We start from the raw sequence: 16,935 nt of genomic DNA on the forward strand, positions 1-16,935 counted from the left end.
TGTCCTCTTTACTATTTATTTAAACAATATTGGTCTATCTGCAAAAACCTGTACCATGTTATGTACACGATTGCCCCTACTGCTAACAAGGCTATGTTAGATCTTCAATCTGATTTTGTTGCCTTGCCGAAAGACCTTGTTGATTTAAAATGTATATTTAATGCAGGAAAAACTACATTTACGTTGTTTTCTAATTCTCATAGAAATATTTGAGATAATTTACACATTTATGGATTGGATGGTTCTCTCTTCGAGAAGGTTCCCGCCTATAAATAACTGGGCGTTTGAATTGACCAAAAAAATGGACATTTAAAAAACACACAGATGAACAAATTAAGAAGCTGAAGCTAAAGTAGGGTTCTTTTATAGAAATAGATCATGCCTCTTCCTAAACAGCAGGCAGCAGATTGTACAGGAAACCTTCCTGCCTGCTCTTGATTGTGGTGACACCATTTATCAGAACGCAGCAGCCACTACTCTAAAACCCTTGGATACTGTGTACCATAGCGCGCTTCGCTTTATCACAGGCGACAGGTTTTAATACTCATCACTGCATCCTTTATCAGAAAGTCGGCTGGACTTCTATAAATTCACGTTTTTTTTTTTGCAAAGCTCTGCTGCACCAGCGTCCAACATATCACACTTCTCTGTTGAAGTAGACAAATAGGAGGCACCAAATCCGCTCACGAGGTTGGTTAACTCTTGAGGTTCCTGGTGTCTCTACCAGCCTAGTTAAATCAGCCTTTAGCTTTAATGCATCCCTTGATTGGAAGAATTTACGAACCTCATTACGTCTTGAATCACTGGTGCCAATAGGGCACAAGGGAGGAATGGATTCACTGAGGTCCGCGAGTGTTTTTTGCTTGATTGTTATAAAGTATTTGCGTTGTTGAACCGTAGTGTATCCGTAACTGCAGTATTTTGATGTTCCTTTTTGGCTGTTTTATTGTGTTATCATGTCGATTTGGGACTTGTTTGCTCTCAAGACAACATTGAGAATGAGACCCTGGTCTCAAATGGGCTTCCCAGAATAAATTTAAGTTAAATAATAAAACAAAAACAGCATCTCCCAACTCCAAAATAAAAAGCCAATTAAAGAAAAATATCCCCGGGCTGTTGATTACCTTTCCTTTCTCCTTTGATTTTTTAGAGAGGAGCTCGGGAGCTGGCTTGAATAATATGTAAAGGTCAATCTCAGTCACACCTGCTGCTGTTCTATCACTGATGTAACCTGGCTGCTATTCTGATATTTTGATTGGTCGTATTTGTAAGTTAGAGTTCTTTAACGCAGATTTGGTGGGTTGGATCACTTTCCATATAGTGGTTCCTTGAGATGTCTTGTCATAGTAGTATTGGCTCTGTCCCTGTCCCTCTCTCAATCTCTTCTATCTCTCTCTCTCTCTCTCTCTCTCTCTCAATCTTTTCTATTTCTCTCTCTCTCAATCACTTCTAAAGGGCCTACGAAAAGTATTCAGACCCCTTGACTTTTTGCAAATTCTTTTATGTTACAGCCGTATTCTAAAATTGTTTAAATGTTTTTTCCCCCTCATCAATCGACACACAATACCCCGTAATGACAAAGCAAAAACAGGTTTTTATAATGTTTTGCTAAATATCACATTTACATACAGTTGAAGTCGGAGGTTTACATTCACTTAGGTTGGAGTCATTAAAACTCATTTTTCAACCATTCCACAAATTTCTTGTGAACAAATTATAGTTTTGGCAAGTCGGTAAGGACATCTACATTGTGCATGACACAAGTAATTTTTCCTACAATTGTTTACAGACAGATTATTTCACTTATAATTCACTGTATCACAATTCTTGTGGGTCAGAAGTTTACATACACTAAGTTGACAGTGCCTTTAAACAGCTAAGTTTCAGAAAAGGATGTCATGGCTTTAGAAGCTTCTGATAGGCTAATTGTCTTAATTTGAGTCTATTGTAGGTGTACTTGTTGATGTATTTCAAGGCCTACCTTCAAAGTGCCTCTTTGCTTGACATCATGGGAAAATCAAAAGAAATCAGCCAAGACCTCAGAAATAACATTGTAGACCTCCACAAGTCTGGTTCATCCTTGGGAGCAATTTCCAAACGCCTGAAGGTACCATGTTCATCTGTACAATCAATAGTAGGCAAGTATCAACACCATGGGACCAAGCAGCTGTCATACCGCTCAGGAAGGAGACACATTCTGTCTCCTGGAGATGAACATACTTTGGTGCGAAAAGTTCAAATATATCCCAGAACAACAGCAAAGGACCTTGTGAAGATGCTGGAGGAAACGGGTACAAAATAATCTATATCCACAGTAAAACGAGTCCTACATCGACATAACCTGTAAGGCCGCTCAGCAAGAAAGAAGCCACTGCTCCAAAACCGCCATAAAAAAGCCAGACTACGGTTTGCAACTGCACATGGGGACAAAGCGCGTAGTTTTTGGAGAAATGTCAGCTGAGACAAAAATAGAACTGTTTGGACATAATGATCATCATCAACCGTGAAGCACAGGGGTGACAGCATCATGTTGAGGGGGTGCTTTGCTGCAGAAGGGACTGGTGCACTTCACAAAATAGATGGTGTCATGAGGTAGGAAAATGATTTGGATATATTGAAGCAACATCTCAAGACATCATTTAAAGCTTGGTCGCAAATGGGTCTTCCAAATAGACAATGATCCCAAGCATACTTCCAAAGTTGTGGCAAAATGGCTTAAGGACACAAAGTCAAGGTATTGGAGTGGCCATAACAGAGCCCTGACCTCAATCCTATAGAAAATGTGTGGGCAGAACTGAAAAAGCGTGTGTGGGCAAGGAGTCCTACAAACCTGACTCTGTCAGGAGGAATGGGCCAAACTTCACCCAACTTACTGTGGGAAGCTTGTGGAAGGCTACCCAAAACGTTTGGCCCAAGTTAAACAATTTAAAGGCAATGCTACCAAATGCTAATTGAGTGTACGTAAACATCTGACCCACTGGGAATGTGATGAAAGAAATAAAAGCTTAAATAAATCATTCTCTCTACTTTTGTTCTGTCATTTCACATTCTTAAAATAAAGTGGTAATCCTAACTGACCTAAAACAGGGAATTTTTACTTGGATTAAATGTCATGAATTGTGATTAACTGAGTTTAGATGTATTTGGTTAAGGTGTATGTAAAACTTCTGACTTCAACTGTAAGTTTTCAGACCCTTTACTCAATAATTTGTTGAAGCACCTTTGACAGCGACTACAGCCTCAAGTCTTCTTGGGTATGATGCTACAAGCTTGGCACACCTGTATTTGGGGAGTTTCTGCCATTCTTCTCTGCAGTTCCTCTCAAGCTCTGTCAGGTTGGATGGGGAGCATTGCTGCACAGCTATTTTCAGGTCTCTCCAGAGATGTTAGATCGGGTTCAAGTCCGGGCTCTGGCTGGGCCACTCAAGGACATTCAGAGACTCCTGTGTTGTCTTGGCTGTGTGCTTAGGGTTGTTGTCTTGTTGGAAGGTGAACCTTTGCCCCAGTCTGAGGTCTTGAGAGCTCTGGAGCAGGTTTTCATCAAGGATCTCTCTGTACTTTTCTCTGTTCATCTTTCCCTCGATCCTGACTAGTCTCCCAATTCCTGTCGCTGAAAAATATCCCCACAGCATGATGCTTCCACCACCACGCTTCACCGCATGGATGGTGCCAGGTTTCCTGTAGATGTGACACTTGGCATTCAGGCCAAAGAGTTATTTCTTGGTTTCATCAGACCAGAGAATCTTGTTTCTCATGGTCTGAGAGATGTTAGGCACCTTTTGGCAAACACCATGTGGGCTGTCATGTGCATTTTACTGTGGAATGGCTTCCGTCTGGCCACTCTACCAGAAAGGCCTTATTGGTGGAGTGCTGCAGAGATGGTTTTCCTTCTGGAAGGTTCTCCCATCTCCACAGAGGAACTCTAAAGCTCTGTCAGAGTGGCCATCGGGTTCTTGGTCACCTCCCTGACCAAGATCCCCAAACTCCCCACCTCGACACAATCCTGTCGGACAATTTCTTCGACCTCATGGCTTGGATTTTGCTCTGACATGCACTGTCAACTGTGGGACCTTATATAGACAGGTGTGTGCCTTTCCAAACAGGTTGCTAAATTGATACAAATATTTTTTGTGTGTTGTCATTATGGGATATTGTGTGGATTGCTCATTATTTAATCTATTTTATAATAAGGCTGTAACGTAACAAAATGAGGAGAAAGTCAAGGGGTCTGAATACTTTCTGAAGGTACTGTATTTCTGTCTCTCTCTCTCTCTCTGGTACACACCCACACCATTCCACACACCCCACACACACCTTCAACACTAACTCAATGACAAATCAGCCCTGTGTTTGTGAGCAACAAGGAATTTGTACCAATTTGTAAATCACAAATAGAATCTTGCAGGACATGGCGCTCATTTGGAAGAGTAATGATGTTGTGAAGAATATGCAGGCTCGCGTATGACTCACAGAGTCATTCAACAGGACTGGGGATGGATGGCTATTCTTAGAGCTGCTATGTGGACCATGATTGCTTGGCAGTGCAGCAGATAAAGGAACCCTGCAATCTGCATCATTAACTCAGGCTGGAGAGTTGAAACAGCTTCTTACTGTAATCTAGAGCTATAATCATTATGCTTAATTATATGTCCAAAATATAATATCTGGGTAAATAATTGACAGGAATGTGAGTCTTATTTAGTACATTTAGTAATTGCTTGCTTTTCTAAAGTCTACCGACCTTGCTAGCAGGGATGCCGCCTAAGATAGTTAGTTAGACAAGCTAGCTACTCTAACTTGATTGATAGCCTGAAATGGCTTCTTGGTACTGTACCTAGTTGTGAGGTTGGGAGATTGGGAGCCTACCTGGGCTAGCTAAAGCCAACTTCATAAAATTGCTAGGAACTAGTAGTACTACAGAGAAACAGTAACAATGTTAAAAAAAAAAAAAAGGTACAATATTTTTCTATGATAGTTTTTTTTACAGAAATAATCTGAGGGGCCACGTGCCCCATATGGGTATGAAGCCTCTGCATGACAGGCACTATAGGCCGCTAGTTTAAGGCTGGCAAGATTATTTACTCAATGTCCATGTAGGTGATATCTAAATATTTCTGGTTTGTTAGATATATTTCGTTTCAGTGAACAAGTGTCCATTCTTTCCAAGCACAATGCCGTACTGTATTTTGGAACTTCAGCACCATGGACAGCTCACATTGAGCGCTGTATCCTTCAAAGTGAGAGATTCATTTATTCAATCTAACACTCACACTAAACTGGATTATGATACAAAGAAAAGACACATCACACTATTGATAGAACCCCTTGCCAGTCTAATTTTATCCAGTACTCTGAAAACTCTTGTCATGAACACGAAGTGTATTATTTTCCCGCCCCCTTTGCCGAGTGTGTGTCTCTTTTATTGTAGTGAGGGGGGGGATATTTCTACTCGTGGTCGTGGATGTTTACAGCGTCAGCAACACACATCACACACTTTCTTTCACGGGATATTGCGTGCTTTCTTCTGCTTGAAAGAGAGAGGGGATATTTGATACACTGTTGGTTTTACCTTTTCTCCATATATGCTTTTTTGAAACGCGAGCTACGGTAGATTTCTTGAAATCGTGATGCCCCCTGCTTGACTTGGGTTAGTATTTCTGGATTGTGTTGTGCGTCAAGCCCCTCGCCATTCTCTGGGTTGATACGTAGATATATCAGCTACTCCGAAAGGTCTGTGCATACATTGCACACATTATCGAGTCCATCTGACCGAGGAGGTCGGGAAAATCAAGATCCCACAATGACAGCTTCAAAGGAAGGAGAGGAGGTAGGATGGTACACGCTAATACTGGTTTTGATTGAGGCGTTGTATTTGTGTAGAGATGAAGTGCTTATTTTCAGTTGAGTCGGTGTCAACTGCGTGATGGATGCAACAGATCCGTTATCATGCAAAACAGAACCGATGTCATAATGCAAGGGATTCGATTAGCCGGAAAATACGTGAGATGTATTTATCTCTTCGGATAGGCACTCTCTTTTTAATCCACTTTTTTTAAAATTAAGATTTAGCCTACCATTCGTGGTAGTTTTATTCATTGACTCCCAATGATGCGTATTGTATTGACATCTTTCCCGTCACGACCCTGGCTACTACACCTTAACTGCTAAGATGAACTGTTTCGTAGTTTTCTGAAGTTGCCTTATGTTATCACAACTTACAGCAATAACAATGTCCTGAACATTCGAGTTCAGCACATGCTCAAACCAATATGGGGCGGCATATAGCCTAGTGGTTAGAGCATTGGACTAGTAACCGAAAGGTTGCAAGTTCAAATCCCCGAGCTGACAAGGTACAAAATCTGTCGTTCTGCCCCTGAACAGGCAGTTAACCCACTGTTCCTAGGACGTCATTGAAAATAAGAATTTGTTCTTAACTGACTTGCCTAGTTAAATAAAGGTAAAAACTTTTTTTTTTTTTTTTTTATAAAAAAATATGAACGCTGTTAAACCAACTCCCAGAGAAGTAGATTATGCATGCATAGGAGCCACATATACTTAGTCTCATTACAGATGTGTCAACCTCAGTTAGTAAACCCCCATTAAGTTATGTGTAGCTTCAATCTAACATAAGTTTAGTTGATATTCACATTAGATATGTACATCTCATGGATTCAATACACACTGATCATTCTCCTAGGCAATTCACTTATTTCAAGGTGAGATATTATTACTTGAAAGTGATTCCTATTAATAACTAATAATACTAATAATTTGGTGGGTGCTTATATTTGTCCTATTTCACACATGTACAAGTGTGCATTATACGCATGTGTGAATAGATTTTTTTTTTTTTGCATATCCTCCCTGGCTAACTCCCTCTGAGACACCCTTGGAGAGTTGGGTCGCGGCCAGGGTCTGCGGTTATCAACGATGACCCTGGAGCAATTAGGGTTAAGTGCCTTGTTCAAGGACACATCAGCATATCTTTTACCTTGTCTTCTCTGGGATTTGAACCCAGCAACCTTTTGGTTACTGGCTGAACTAGAGCTGGGATGATAAACCCAAAAATGATCGACACAGACCATACTGATATCATTCATTATGATTAGTAGCCTATACCAGAGAAATATGAAGTTTGAAATGAAATGTGATTGCTAATATGGGTGATCGTTAATGGGACAATGAAAGGCTACAACCATCAAACTAGTAGGATTCGTTTAAAGGATGCTGCGTAATAATGTTATACATGTAACCTATTTATCATTACCACACAAATGAAAAATAATGATTTATTGCAATACGGATTTTTGTCCATATCGCCCAGCTATAGGCCCAACGCTCTAACTGCTATTGTAGTTGTCTGAGTAGGAAGTGCTATTGAGTAGAGGGAGATTTCTTAATATGTGTGTGTGTGTGTGTGTGTGTGTGTGTCCGACCAACCCTGCCATGTGGTAACTCCAGCTCTCTGGGATCCATGAAGATGATAAACTTCATATACAGGGACAAAGGAAATAATTTAGCCCATTGCACATTTTGGAAATAACTATGGTCAGGTTTGTATACAAATGTAGGCATGCTGAAAAACGCTCCCCAAATGGTGATTCGATGTCAGGGAATCTCTGAGATCTCTTACACAACTGACAATCATTGTATGTTTGTTGTACAAATCCTTTCATTAGCCGAACACATTGAGAAGGAGTAGAGTTCCTCAGCCAGCCCCTGCTGTTTAATCTAGATTGTTTAATGTTATGTAAAACCACTGGACTGCAGTTCTTACCGGCCTTATTCTCTGGTTTTCATTCATGATTCCCGTTTTCAAACATAGTTTTAGGCGGTTTCAGGAGAATCTGGCCAGCTCTCTGCTCAGGCTTTATCTGGCTTTGTTAAGTAGAAGGATAGCTCCGATGCGTGTTTAACAAATACTCTGGGACTTTTAAAGCCCAGTGCTCTGCAGTGACTGCTCAGGCAGCTGGTGAGTACAGCGGAAATCCTATTGACAGACATGTAGTCTCAGTAGGAAAGAACATGATTTATTATATATCTTCCCTGGATTAGGAGCATTATACAAATCTGGCCCTCTGTGTTTCTGTGTGTGTGACGTGTGTGTGTCTGTCTGTGTGTGATGTGTGTGTGTGTGTGACATGCTCAGCCTTTCCCTTAATACTCTGACATTGATAGAACCGTCCTCATATGTGTGTGGCCTAGATGCATATTTGAACTCTGAAGGTTGTCCCGACACAACCAAAGGAGAATGCCCCTAATGACTGGAGGTCATAGTGTAGTAGCCTATTCTCAAATCAAATAAACATGTTATTTGTCACATGTTTCTACCGGTGAAGTCTAACAGTGAAATGCTTGCTTGGGATCCTTTTCCAACAATGTAGAGTTAAGATAATGATACAAAATGTCATGAAAAATGTACATAGTGACACGAGGAATAAATACACTGTGAATAATGAATAACAGTAACGGGCACAGGTAATGTGGGAGTACCAGTACTGAGACTTTAGGTAGATATTAGGGCTGGGAATTGCCAGGGACCTCACCATACGATATGATCACGATACTTAGTTGGCCGATATGCTATGTGATATGTATGATATATGATACGTTTTTGTATATTACAAATCGATACTGTGATTTTATTGTGATTCGATGTTCCAAACATATTGCTCACCGTATGTAAAATAAGACTTAGGTTTTGTAAAAAAAACACACAAAAAAAACCCCACTAGTATCTATGTACAGTTAGGTAGGGGTAAAGTGAGTAGGCAACAGGATAATGCAGATAATAGACAGTAGCGGCAGCGTATGGTGTGTGTGAATGTGTGTGTGATTGTGGTTGCGGGGTGCCAGTATGCATGCGTGCGTGTGCTATGTGTGTGTATGTGTGTGTTGGGATGTCCGTGTGAGTGTGTGGGAAGAGTCCAGGGTGTGTGCATAGATTCAGTGCAAGAGAGCAAAAAAAGGGTCAATGCAGGTAGTCTGGGTAGCCATCTTATGGCTTGGGAAGTAGAAGCTGTTCAGGCTCCTTTTGGTCACAGATTTGGTGCACTGGTACCGCTTGCTATGCGGTAACAGAGAGAACAGTCTACGGCTTGATGGCTGGAGTCTTTTGAAATGTGTCCTGGGTGACAGGGAGCTCGGCCCTAGTGATGTACTGGGCTGTACTCACTACCCTCTGTAGCGCCTTGCGGTCGGGTGCCTTGCCGTTGCCATACCAATCGATGATGTAGCCAGTCAAGATGCTCTTAATGGTGAAGCTGTAGAACATTAGAAAGATCTGAGGACCCATGGCAAATCTTTTCAGCATCCTGAGAGGAAAGAGGCACTGACTTGCCCTCTACCCAACTGTACTGGTGTGTGTGGACCATGTTAATTCCTTAGTGATGTGGACACTGAGGAACTTGAAGCTGTCGACCTTCTCCATTACAGCCCCGTCGATGTAAATAGGGGCATGCTCGCCCCTCCGTTTCCTGTAGTTCACGATCTGCTCCTTTGTCTTGCTGACATTGAGGGAGAGGTTGTTGTCTTGCACCACACTGCCAGGTCTCTGACTTCCCTATAGGCTGCTTATTTTGCACTCACATCATGGTCCTATTTTCAATGGGCTGAATACAGTGAACTAGAGGGAGAGAGTGAGACATTACTAGTCTATACCTGTCTACAGCTCCGCTCTGATGTATGGTGAGGCTGGCTAGCTGAATGTACTGCCAACAGATCTCATAATGAAACCACTACAACAGTACAACTAACCTCTAAATAATTCAGAATTCACTGAAAGCTGCCCAGTAGGGAGTTATTGGTATGTACTGTATAGGGCCCAAGGGTAACTCCACCTACCTGTTTGATTCAATACGTTCATGACAGGTTAGACTGAGTTAAGGCTGAGTTGGGGGCCTTGGGAAATCAAATCCATCTATTTTCTTGGCACGTATCTGTAAATATTATATTCATATTAGCTCTAGTCCTGGGTGTGAGTGTGTTTTCCTTCACAGGCTCAGCATTAGCAAGTCCCACTAACACCCTGGACCAGAGCTAGCTTTACATGAATATCTGTTATGAATTGGGAGTCATAAAAGGGGTCATTAGGGGCCAGGCAGTGACAGGTGGCCCTGTGGTCACAAACAAGAAGAGTCTGACAGCAGAGTGGAGGGGAGATGTGTTCTGTAAGGACTTGGCAAGGCCTCACTCGCCCTAATTGCACTTGTTTGTAGTGGCTGGCACATAGTCAGGAAGTTAATGAGACTCAGTGACTGCATGGGGAATCCTCCCTGCTCTCTGTAAATCCCAGTGCCATGAGAAGATGGTCTGTCAAAAAAAATCACTATTTTACTGGATGATGTGTACAAAGTGTTGTTTTTTTGTACAGTAGATTTCTCACGTCAAGCACAGAATTATATAGGACTGTATATCTACAGCTGTACGTTCTAGCCTGGATCCAAACGAAATTGTTCTATTTACATTTTGTGAATTCACCTTAAATCCAGGCTAGTAAGGTTCTGCTTCCGGTGAACACAATGTGCTCCTTAACTGGTTTCTTGGGAAAGCACAGAAGGTTCTCCATAGTAGGCTCGACAAACAGGTTCGGACTCACAGAGCCATGACTCATGCTTCTCAGTGCTAATCATTAGATTAGTGGAACGCCACAATTGCCTGCAACATGACCTCGTTAGTATGTTTGTCTGCCCAGCAGTGTCTCACGTTACGGGTGTTACTTACGGTGTTGATTACCTTGCGCTGGACTGCCTGTCTGTTTTGCATCCTTGCTTGTCTATTTGCATCGTTCTGACGGATGGTCTTGTTTCCAAAATGTAACAGGCAGGAAACATGATTGTCCGGATGTTGCCGTCCCCAACTATTTTCTTTATTGAATTGTTTTAACCACCTCATGACAAACTAGCAATGGATGAAAAAACACCTAGAACCGCATTTACCAAAAATCTGTTTGGTTTTATAGTTGTTATACATGTTACGTTAACAGGTCATAGGTTACAGGCTGTGAACCAATCACGTTAATCCGGTATGCTTTTACAGTAATTCTGCATTCTTACCCAAATCAATTCAACCAACCATGTACAACTGTAATTCTATATAATTACCAACATTAGATTAAATGGACATAATGTATTTATGTATAGAATATAGACATACCCAGAAATCGATGCATCAAACCAGGTTAAAACGGTCTCCCTCTATGACTCAGTGTTTTTAGAGGAGAAATGAAAGGGCCATTTGAATGTCTCGGGAAGTATTCTCTCTGGAGATAGCTCCTTGAGAGCAATCGATAGTTTGTGTTTCCACCACTCTCTGCCCTCCCTGCGTCCCTTATGTGCTGCGAAGGGAAGGCTAGGTGGTGTACTGTAACACCCATCTGTACACCTCTCAGCTCTAATCACGTCAGCTCTGGTCAGTCAAAATATTTGCTCGACACACACCTATTCACTTTGGCATATTCAGAATGTTCATCCTGAAAAGGTGGACGCCTACTGCTTTGAGACAAAGACATGTCCATTGATAGCAGTCTGATCGCATTTAATTAAACCATAAGCTTGCAGTGACTGCCTGGCACTGTAATTATATTAGGGATTATATTGTAGGAAGTGGTGGGGTTGGATCCCATTGCTGACACCAAAAGTGGACTTAATTCCAATTTAGAATTAGAATCTTACAATATTGTTTTATTAACAATTCACAAGTGCATAGGGAACACAGTATTTCCCCGTTCCACAAGAGCCTCTATGTTTCATGGGAACCTCTAGTACCAAACATGTTTATGTCTGATAGTAATCATTACATTTGTTAGTTGAAGAGTGTTCTCAGTTTGCTTCATGTGTTTTTTCCAGGACTTTGTGCAAGTAAGCCCTGAATCGAGAAACTACAAAGGAATAGCCATCTCCCTGCTGGTCATAGTGGCAGTTTGCTCCCTCATCACCATGTCTGTCTTTGTTCTCACACCAGGTACTGTACCCACCAGGGGACCAAGAGACCTCATGGGGTTTATTTTTTAGGGTCATAGTTACTGTAGGCCTGTATTCTAACTAACAGAATATAAGAATCAGAATTTTTCCAGGTCAGGTTATGTAGCCAGCGCCCTGAGTTTTTCAAAACAGTTTCATGATCAGGGTAATAGTAACTGTTATGTGTGTATGAATATCAGTTATTTTCCCATGTGATTTTATCCTCATCAGGCTGTAATATCCGTATTTTGATAACTTGCCTGACACTGTTATCCTATTTGCAGTGGAACTTCCTGGTGCGGCTAACTCCAGACTTACTGTGCTGGACCTGTTCAAGCCAGAGTTCTCGGTGCACGATCCTGAGGCCAGGTGGATAAGTGGTAAGTACTTTCAGGGTAACCGTCCAACATTCCTGTTGTAACCAAGCCTTTAGACTGATCCCTATCCTCTCGATCGGATTGAGTCTCACATGAAAAGGTTTTTTAAGCCCTCGTCAGTCCCACAAAGGGTCTGCCCAGGAGGCTACTATATTATAAGAGAAAGGGTGTGGACAGGTTGGCTAGTTTCTGGAAGATATTACGCTACAGTCTATCTGATAGTTGGATGAGGGTGACAGAGATTCCATTCTCTTAATATGATCCTAGAATCATAAAGAAAAGATTAAATCATAGATTTGAGTTTGTTGTTATACATTTTAAACGTTGTTTCACTCAGAAGCTCAAGCATGGGAGTATTCCTGCAAGCTTCCATCTCATCGTGAGCTATAATGACAGCTGAGAGTTTAGTATGGCATGGGAGCAACACCTCCTGACCCGTCTCAGTAAAACAGATGGCCTCCCAGTCATACCTCAATTCTGGCCGGTTTGCCAAAACAGGGTGGACTCTATCTCAAGCCATCACTGGGAGCCCCTCTGGCATATACTCTCAGGTCAAATCTCCCAGCCCCATATCCAGGACAATACCCCTTTCTCCAAAACCTAGCAGGTTTCATAATAGTGTGAGAGAATAATTTGGGGTGGCAGCGCTGGTGTCTGTTCTGTTGCCTGAGCCTGAGCTAGTGTGGTTCCTCTTCGATCTTCTTGGCCACAGCGAGCGGGCTGTCTTCCAGCCTGCGTATGAAATGGAGGCCTGGAAGCCTGCGGAGAGCTTTTCCATCCAAGGGTAGCAAATACAAATGACTTTTTCAGTCGCCTGTTGATTCTCATTATGGGGATTGGAGTGTGATGCCTTCTCGCACACTGTGTTGACCTGATGGACTGCATTAACTCTTATGGGCCTCCCGTCGTTTTTCACAACGCCTTACGTGATGGATCAAGCCATATCGTCCGCCCCCTCGTCCGCTCATGCCGACGTTTCTCCTTCTGTAGGACACATCAATAAAACTTTGCCACCCCCCCCCCCTCATAAAACACTGTGAGAAAAATATTGACTAGTGATTTCATCATCACCACCTCTCTCATGTTAGCTGACATTACGTTATAGTGGTAAATATTGGTGAGATTAGAGCCAAGCTAACAGGTGGTATGAAGACAGACATAAAGAAAGACAGACAGTCATGTAATGGTGAAAGTCAGTGGTCTGCCATGGCACAGTTTCAGAGACAGTTAGGAACTCATTACATTTTGGGGGGATTATCTTGGTGAGTGCTCCCTGTCTGCCTGCTGCTAGCGTGCTATGCTACAACACTATCAGACTGTTTCTAAGTAGACAGAACCCCTTAGAAAAGCTGCTCAGGTTTAGGCTATTACCATCATACAACTCGTTAACTGAATTGTACTTTTTTAACACCTTGTTTGAAATGATCAGTACTAACTGTGTATCACATGTCGTGTTCATTTCACATGTTGTAAGCAGTGTTGTAGTAGTAAACATACTCTTGCTGATCATGATATGTAGTATGGCCCTTGTTATTTTCTAGTGCATGAAATTCCAAACAACCTGCATCCCAACAATTGATTTCAATCTCATACAATTCATTTGTGTAACCCGATTTCCTGAATATATTGTACGCGGTGTATATGATTCTCTACAGTCTGGGGAAGGATAAAGAACGGTTTGTTCTGGCCAGTGGGATGTACTGTATATGTGACTTTTGTAAATGAGAACTAACCCTACATTTTCACACAACATAGTAGTCAGAACATGTCTTCATGCATTTTAATCAGGGAAGAGGACACAGTGTTCATGCCAATTATAGCCTCGGAAATGTGAACACCACGCACACTCTGTTTACCCCGTTAAAATGTGGTTGTCCGAACCTATAGAATGTGAAGTGGTCGTCCATAAACATAGAATATGAAGTGTAAATGATACTATACTTAGAGACATTAGACTGGAAGCTGTGGTAGGTATACCCTGGGGGATATGATGAGTCATTCAATATAGCATCAACTTCATCACCACAGTCATACCCTATTAGCTTGTCCATACACGTGCCCAGCGTGATCATGACTACCAACATATGTGATTCCATAACCTCTGACATGTCTCTGTAATAATTAATTATTCATGCTCAACTCTGTATTCATATATATTCTCATGTCCAAGTTTTGGTGACTGACACAGTATTTATATTAATCATGAATACCGTCGTAGTATCTCGAATTGGACGACATATTTTTAGCAGGAGCTTTTATCCAAAGTGCATACATTTTCGCATGGGTGGCACCAGCGGGAATCTAACTCATAATTCTGACCTTGCTAGTGCCATACTCCATCATTTGAGCCACACGGGAACACACCTTTTACCTGATCATGGTCTACACAGATAATGGTTGAATGTCATGCGAGCAAGGCTATCTAAATATTATAATTGCCTAGCCTTGTGGACATAGGAGGGATTTTCATTAACTGAGTAAAAATATATTTCTAATGATGTCACTGAGGCAGAGACTGCAGTGGCTAAGCGAACGGGCCATTTAAAGGTTATAGAGTCACATGAGCTCCAGCTAGATAATGTGACTCACCACATAGGCTACAATCTTCGAACTGGGCTTGTTGGTTGTGTTATTCCAGGTTCTCCTGAAATCAAAGTATTGCTAAATGGTCTATAGTAGGCCAGGGTTTCTCAAACTCGGCCCTGGGGCCCTCGCTGGGCACACGTTTGTTTTTTGCCCTATGACAACACAGCTGATTCAAATAGCCAACTCGTCATGAAACTTTGATTATTTGAATCAGCTGTGTGGTAGCTAGGGCAAAAACCAAAACGTACACCCACGGAGGGCCCCTGGACCGACTTCGGGAAACCTTTAGTAGGCTACCCTTTTCACACTACTGAGCCAGTCTGAGCCAAGCTGTACTGCGCTGGCCTGGATACACATCCACCATAGTTGCTGGAATATCATCATGGTTTACCTGTATTATCATGTCAAAAGTACAAGCTGAGGTGTCATTCAAATATTACAATTGTGTTGGATCTGTGAAGCATGTCGCTTCCTACTCCTCTCCATCAACCTCCCAATGGATCAGTTAGACATGTACAGTACATCCTCCACGTTTTAGGAACCGCCCCTCCAGAATAATTAATGCTTTGGCATGTTTTTGTGAGATGTTTTGAGTGAAAACACAAAGGTGTATTTACAAGCAGTAAGCTAATGTTCCAGACCTCGCAATGTCCTTGCCATTTAACACATAAGAGCATTGCCAGGTGGCTTTTGTAGATTTGTATTAAATGTTCTATTGTTGCTTTGTGTTGATTTGAGGAATTCAGTTCTATAATTTAATATAGTGCTGATCAAGTGTATTACACTCGTTCTGCATGATTTATCATACCAGTTATGTAGCTGTATTTAAGATCACATTTTTACTCAGAGCAACAACAGTGAATTGGGAGCCATATTCGTAAAGATAGAGAGTGAGATTTGTAATACCAAATCAAAGGAAGCCATTGCGGTAATGTGGCTGGCTGGCTGGCTGACTGCAGGTCAAAAAGGTTTTGCTCAGTGGAAATGAGGAGAGGCACTCTTGAAATGAACTGCTGGAAAATTAAGTGCCAGTCAGTCTAGCGATGGGGGACTAAGAGAACGCTCTCCCCCCTCTCTCCATCTCCTTCTCCCTCTCTCTATTTGGGGTCTGACATGGATCAGAATGTGTAGGCTTTTTTTCTTCTTCCTATCTAAAATATGGTTATCAATGAACATTTGACAACATTTTTCTTGTATCATTTTACAGATTCAGAGGTTTTGTACAGGAACCGAGATGGCCACGTCATCAAGTTCAACTTTGCTTTAAATGAAACAGAAATGATCCTGAGAAATAGCACATTTGTAAGTAGCTTGCCACCTATGGACCCCCCTCTCTAATCTCAATTGACATTCATAACACAATACCATATTGACACATCAGCATTCATAACACAGTGCCATATAGACCCATCAGCATTCATAACACAATAACATATTGATCCATCAGCATTCATAACACAGAACCATATTGACACATCAGCATTCATAACACAATACCATATTGATCCATCAGCATTCATAACACAGAACCATATTGATCCATCAGCATTCATAACACAGAACCATATTGACACATCAGCATTCTTAACACAATACCATATTGATCCATCAGCATTAATTACACATTACCATATTGACTCATTAGCATTCATAACACAATACCATATTGATACATCAGCATTCATAACACAATACCATATTGATCCATCAGCATTCATAACACAGAACCATATTGATCCATCAGCATTCATAACACAATACCATATTGATCCATCAGCATTCATAACACAATACCATATTGACACATCAGCATTCATAACACAATACCATATTGAACCATCAGCATTCATAACACAATAACATATTAATCCATCAGCATTCATAACACAGAACCATATTGATCCATCAGCATTCATAACACAATACCATATTGACACATCAGCATTCATAACACAATACCATATTGATCCATCAGCATTCATAACACAATACCATATTGACACATCAGCATT

General features: G+C 41.5%; 1 protein-coding gene across 1 annotated transcript in view; it reads left to right on the top strand.

The window, feature by feature from the left end:
* Positions 1-5,447: 5,447 nt before the first annotated feature.
* LOC109878211 (inactive dipeptidyl peptidase 10) overlaps positions 5,448-16,935 on the top strand; it is a 31,806-nt gene continuing 20,318 nt past the window's right edge. The window contains exons 1-4 of the mRNA XM_020470454.2: positions 5,448-5,827; positions 11,847-11,961; positions 12,245-12,340; positions 16,131-16,225. Of these exons, the coding sequence (XP_020326043.2) occupies positions 5,801-5,827; positions 11,847-11,961; positions 12,245-12,340; positions 16,131-16,225 (333 nt within the window). The 5' untranslated portion in view covers positions 5,448-5,800. The remainder of the gene's footprint in view (positions 5,828-11,846; positions 11,962-12,244; positions 12,341-16,130; positions 16,226-16,935) is intronic.

This window comes from Oncorhynchus kisutch, linkage group LG16 (genome assembly GCF_002021735.2).
Source record: "Oncorhynchus kisutch isolate 150728-3 linkage group LG16, Okis_V2, whole genome shotgun sequence".
Classification (NCBI taxonomy): Eukaryota; Metazoa; Chordata; class Actinopteri; order Salmoniformes; family Salmonidae; genus Oncorhynchus; species Oncorhynchus kisutch.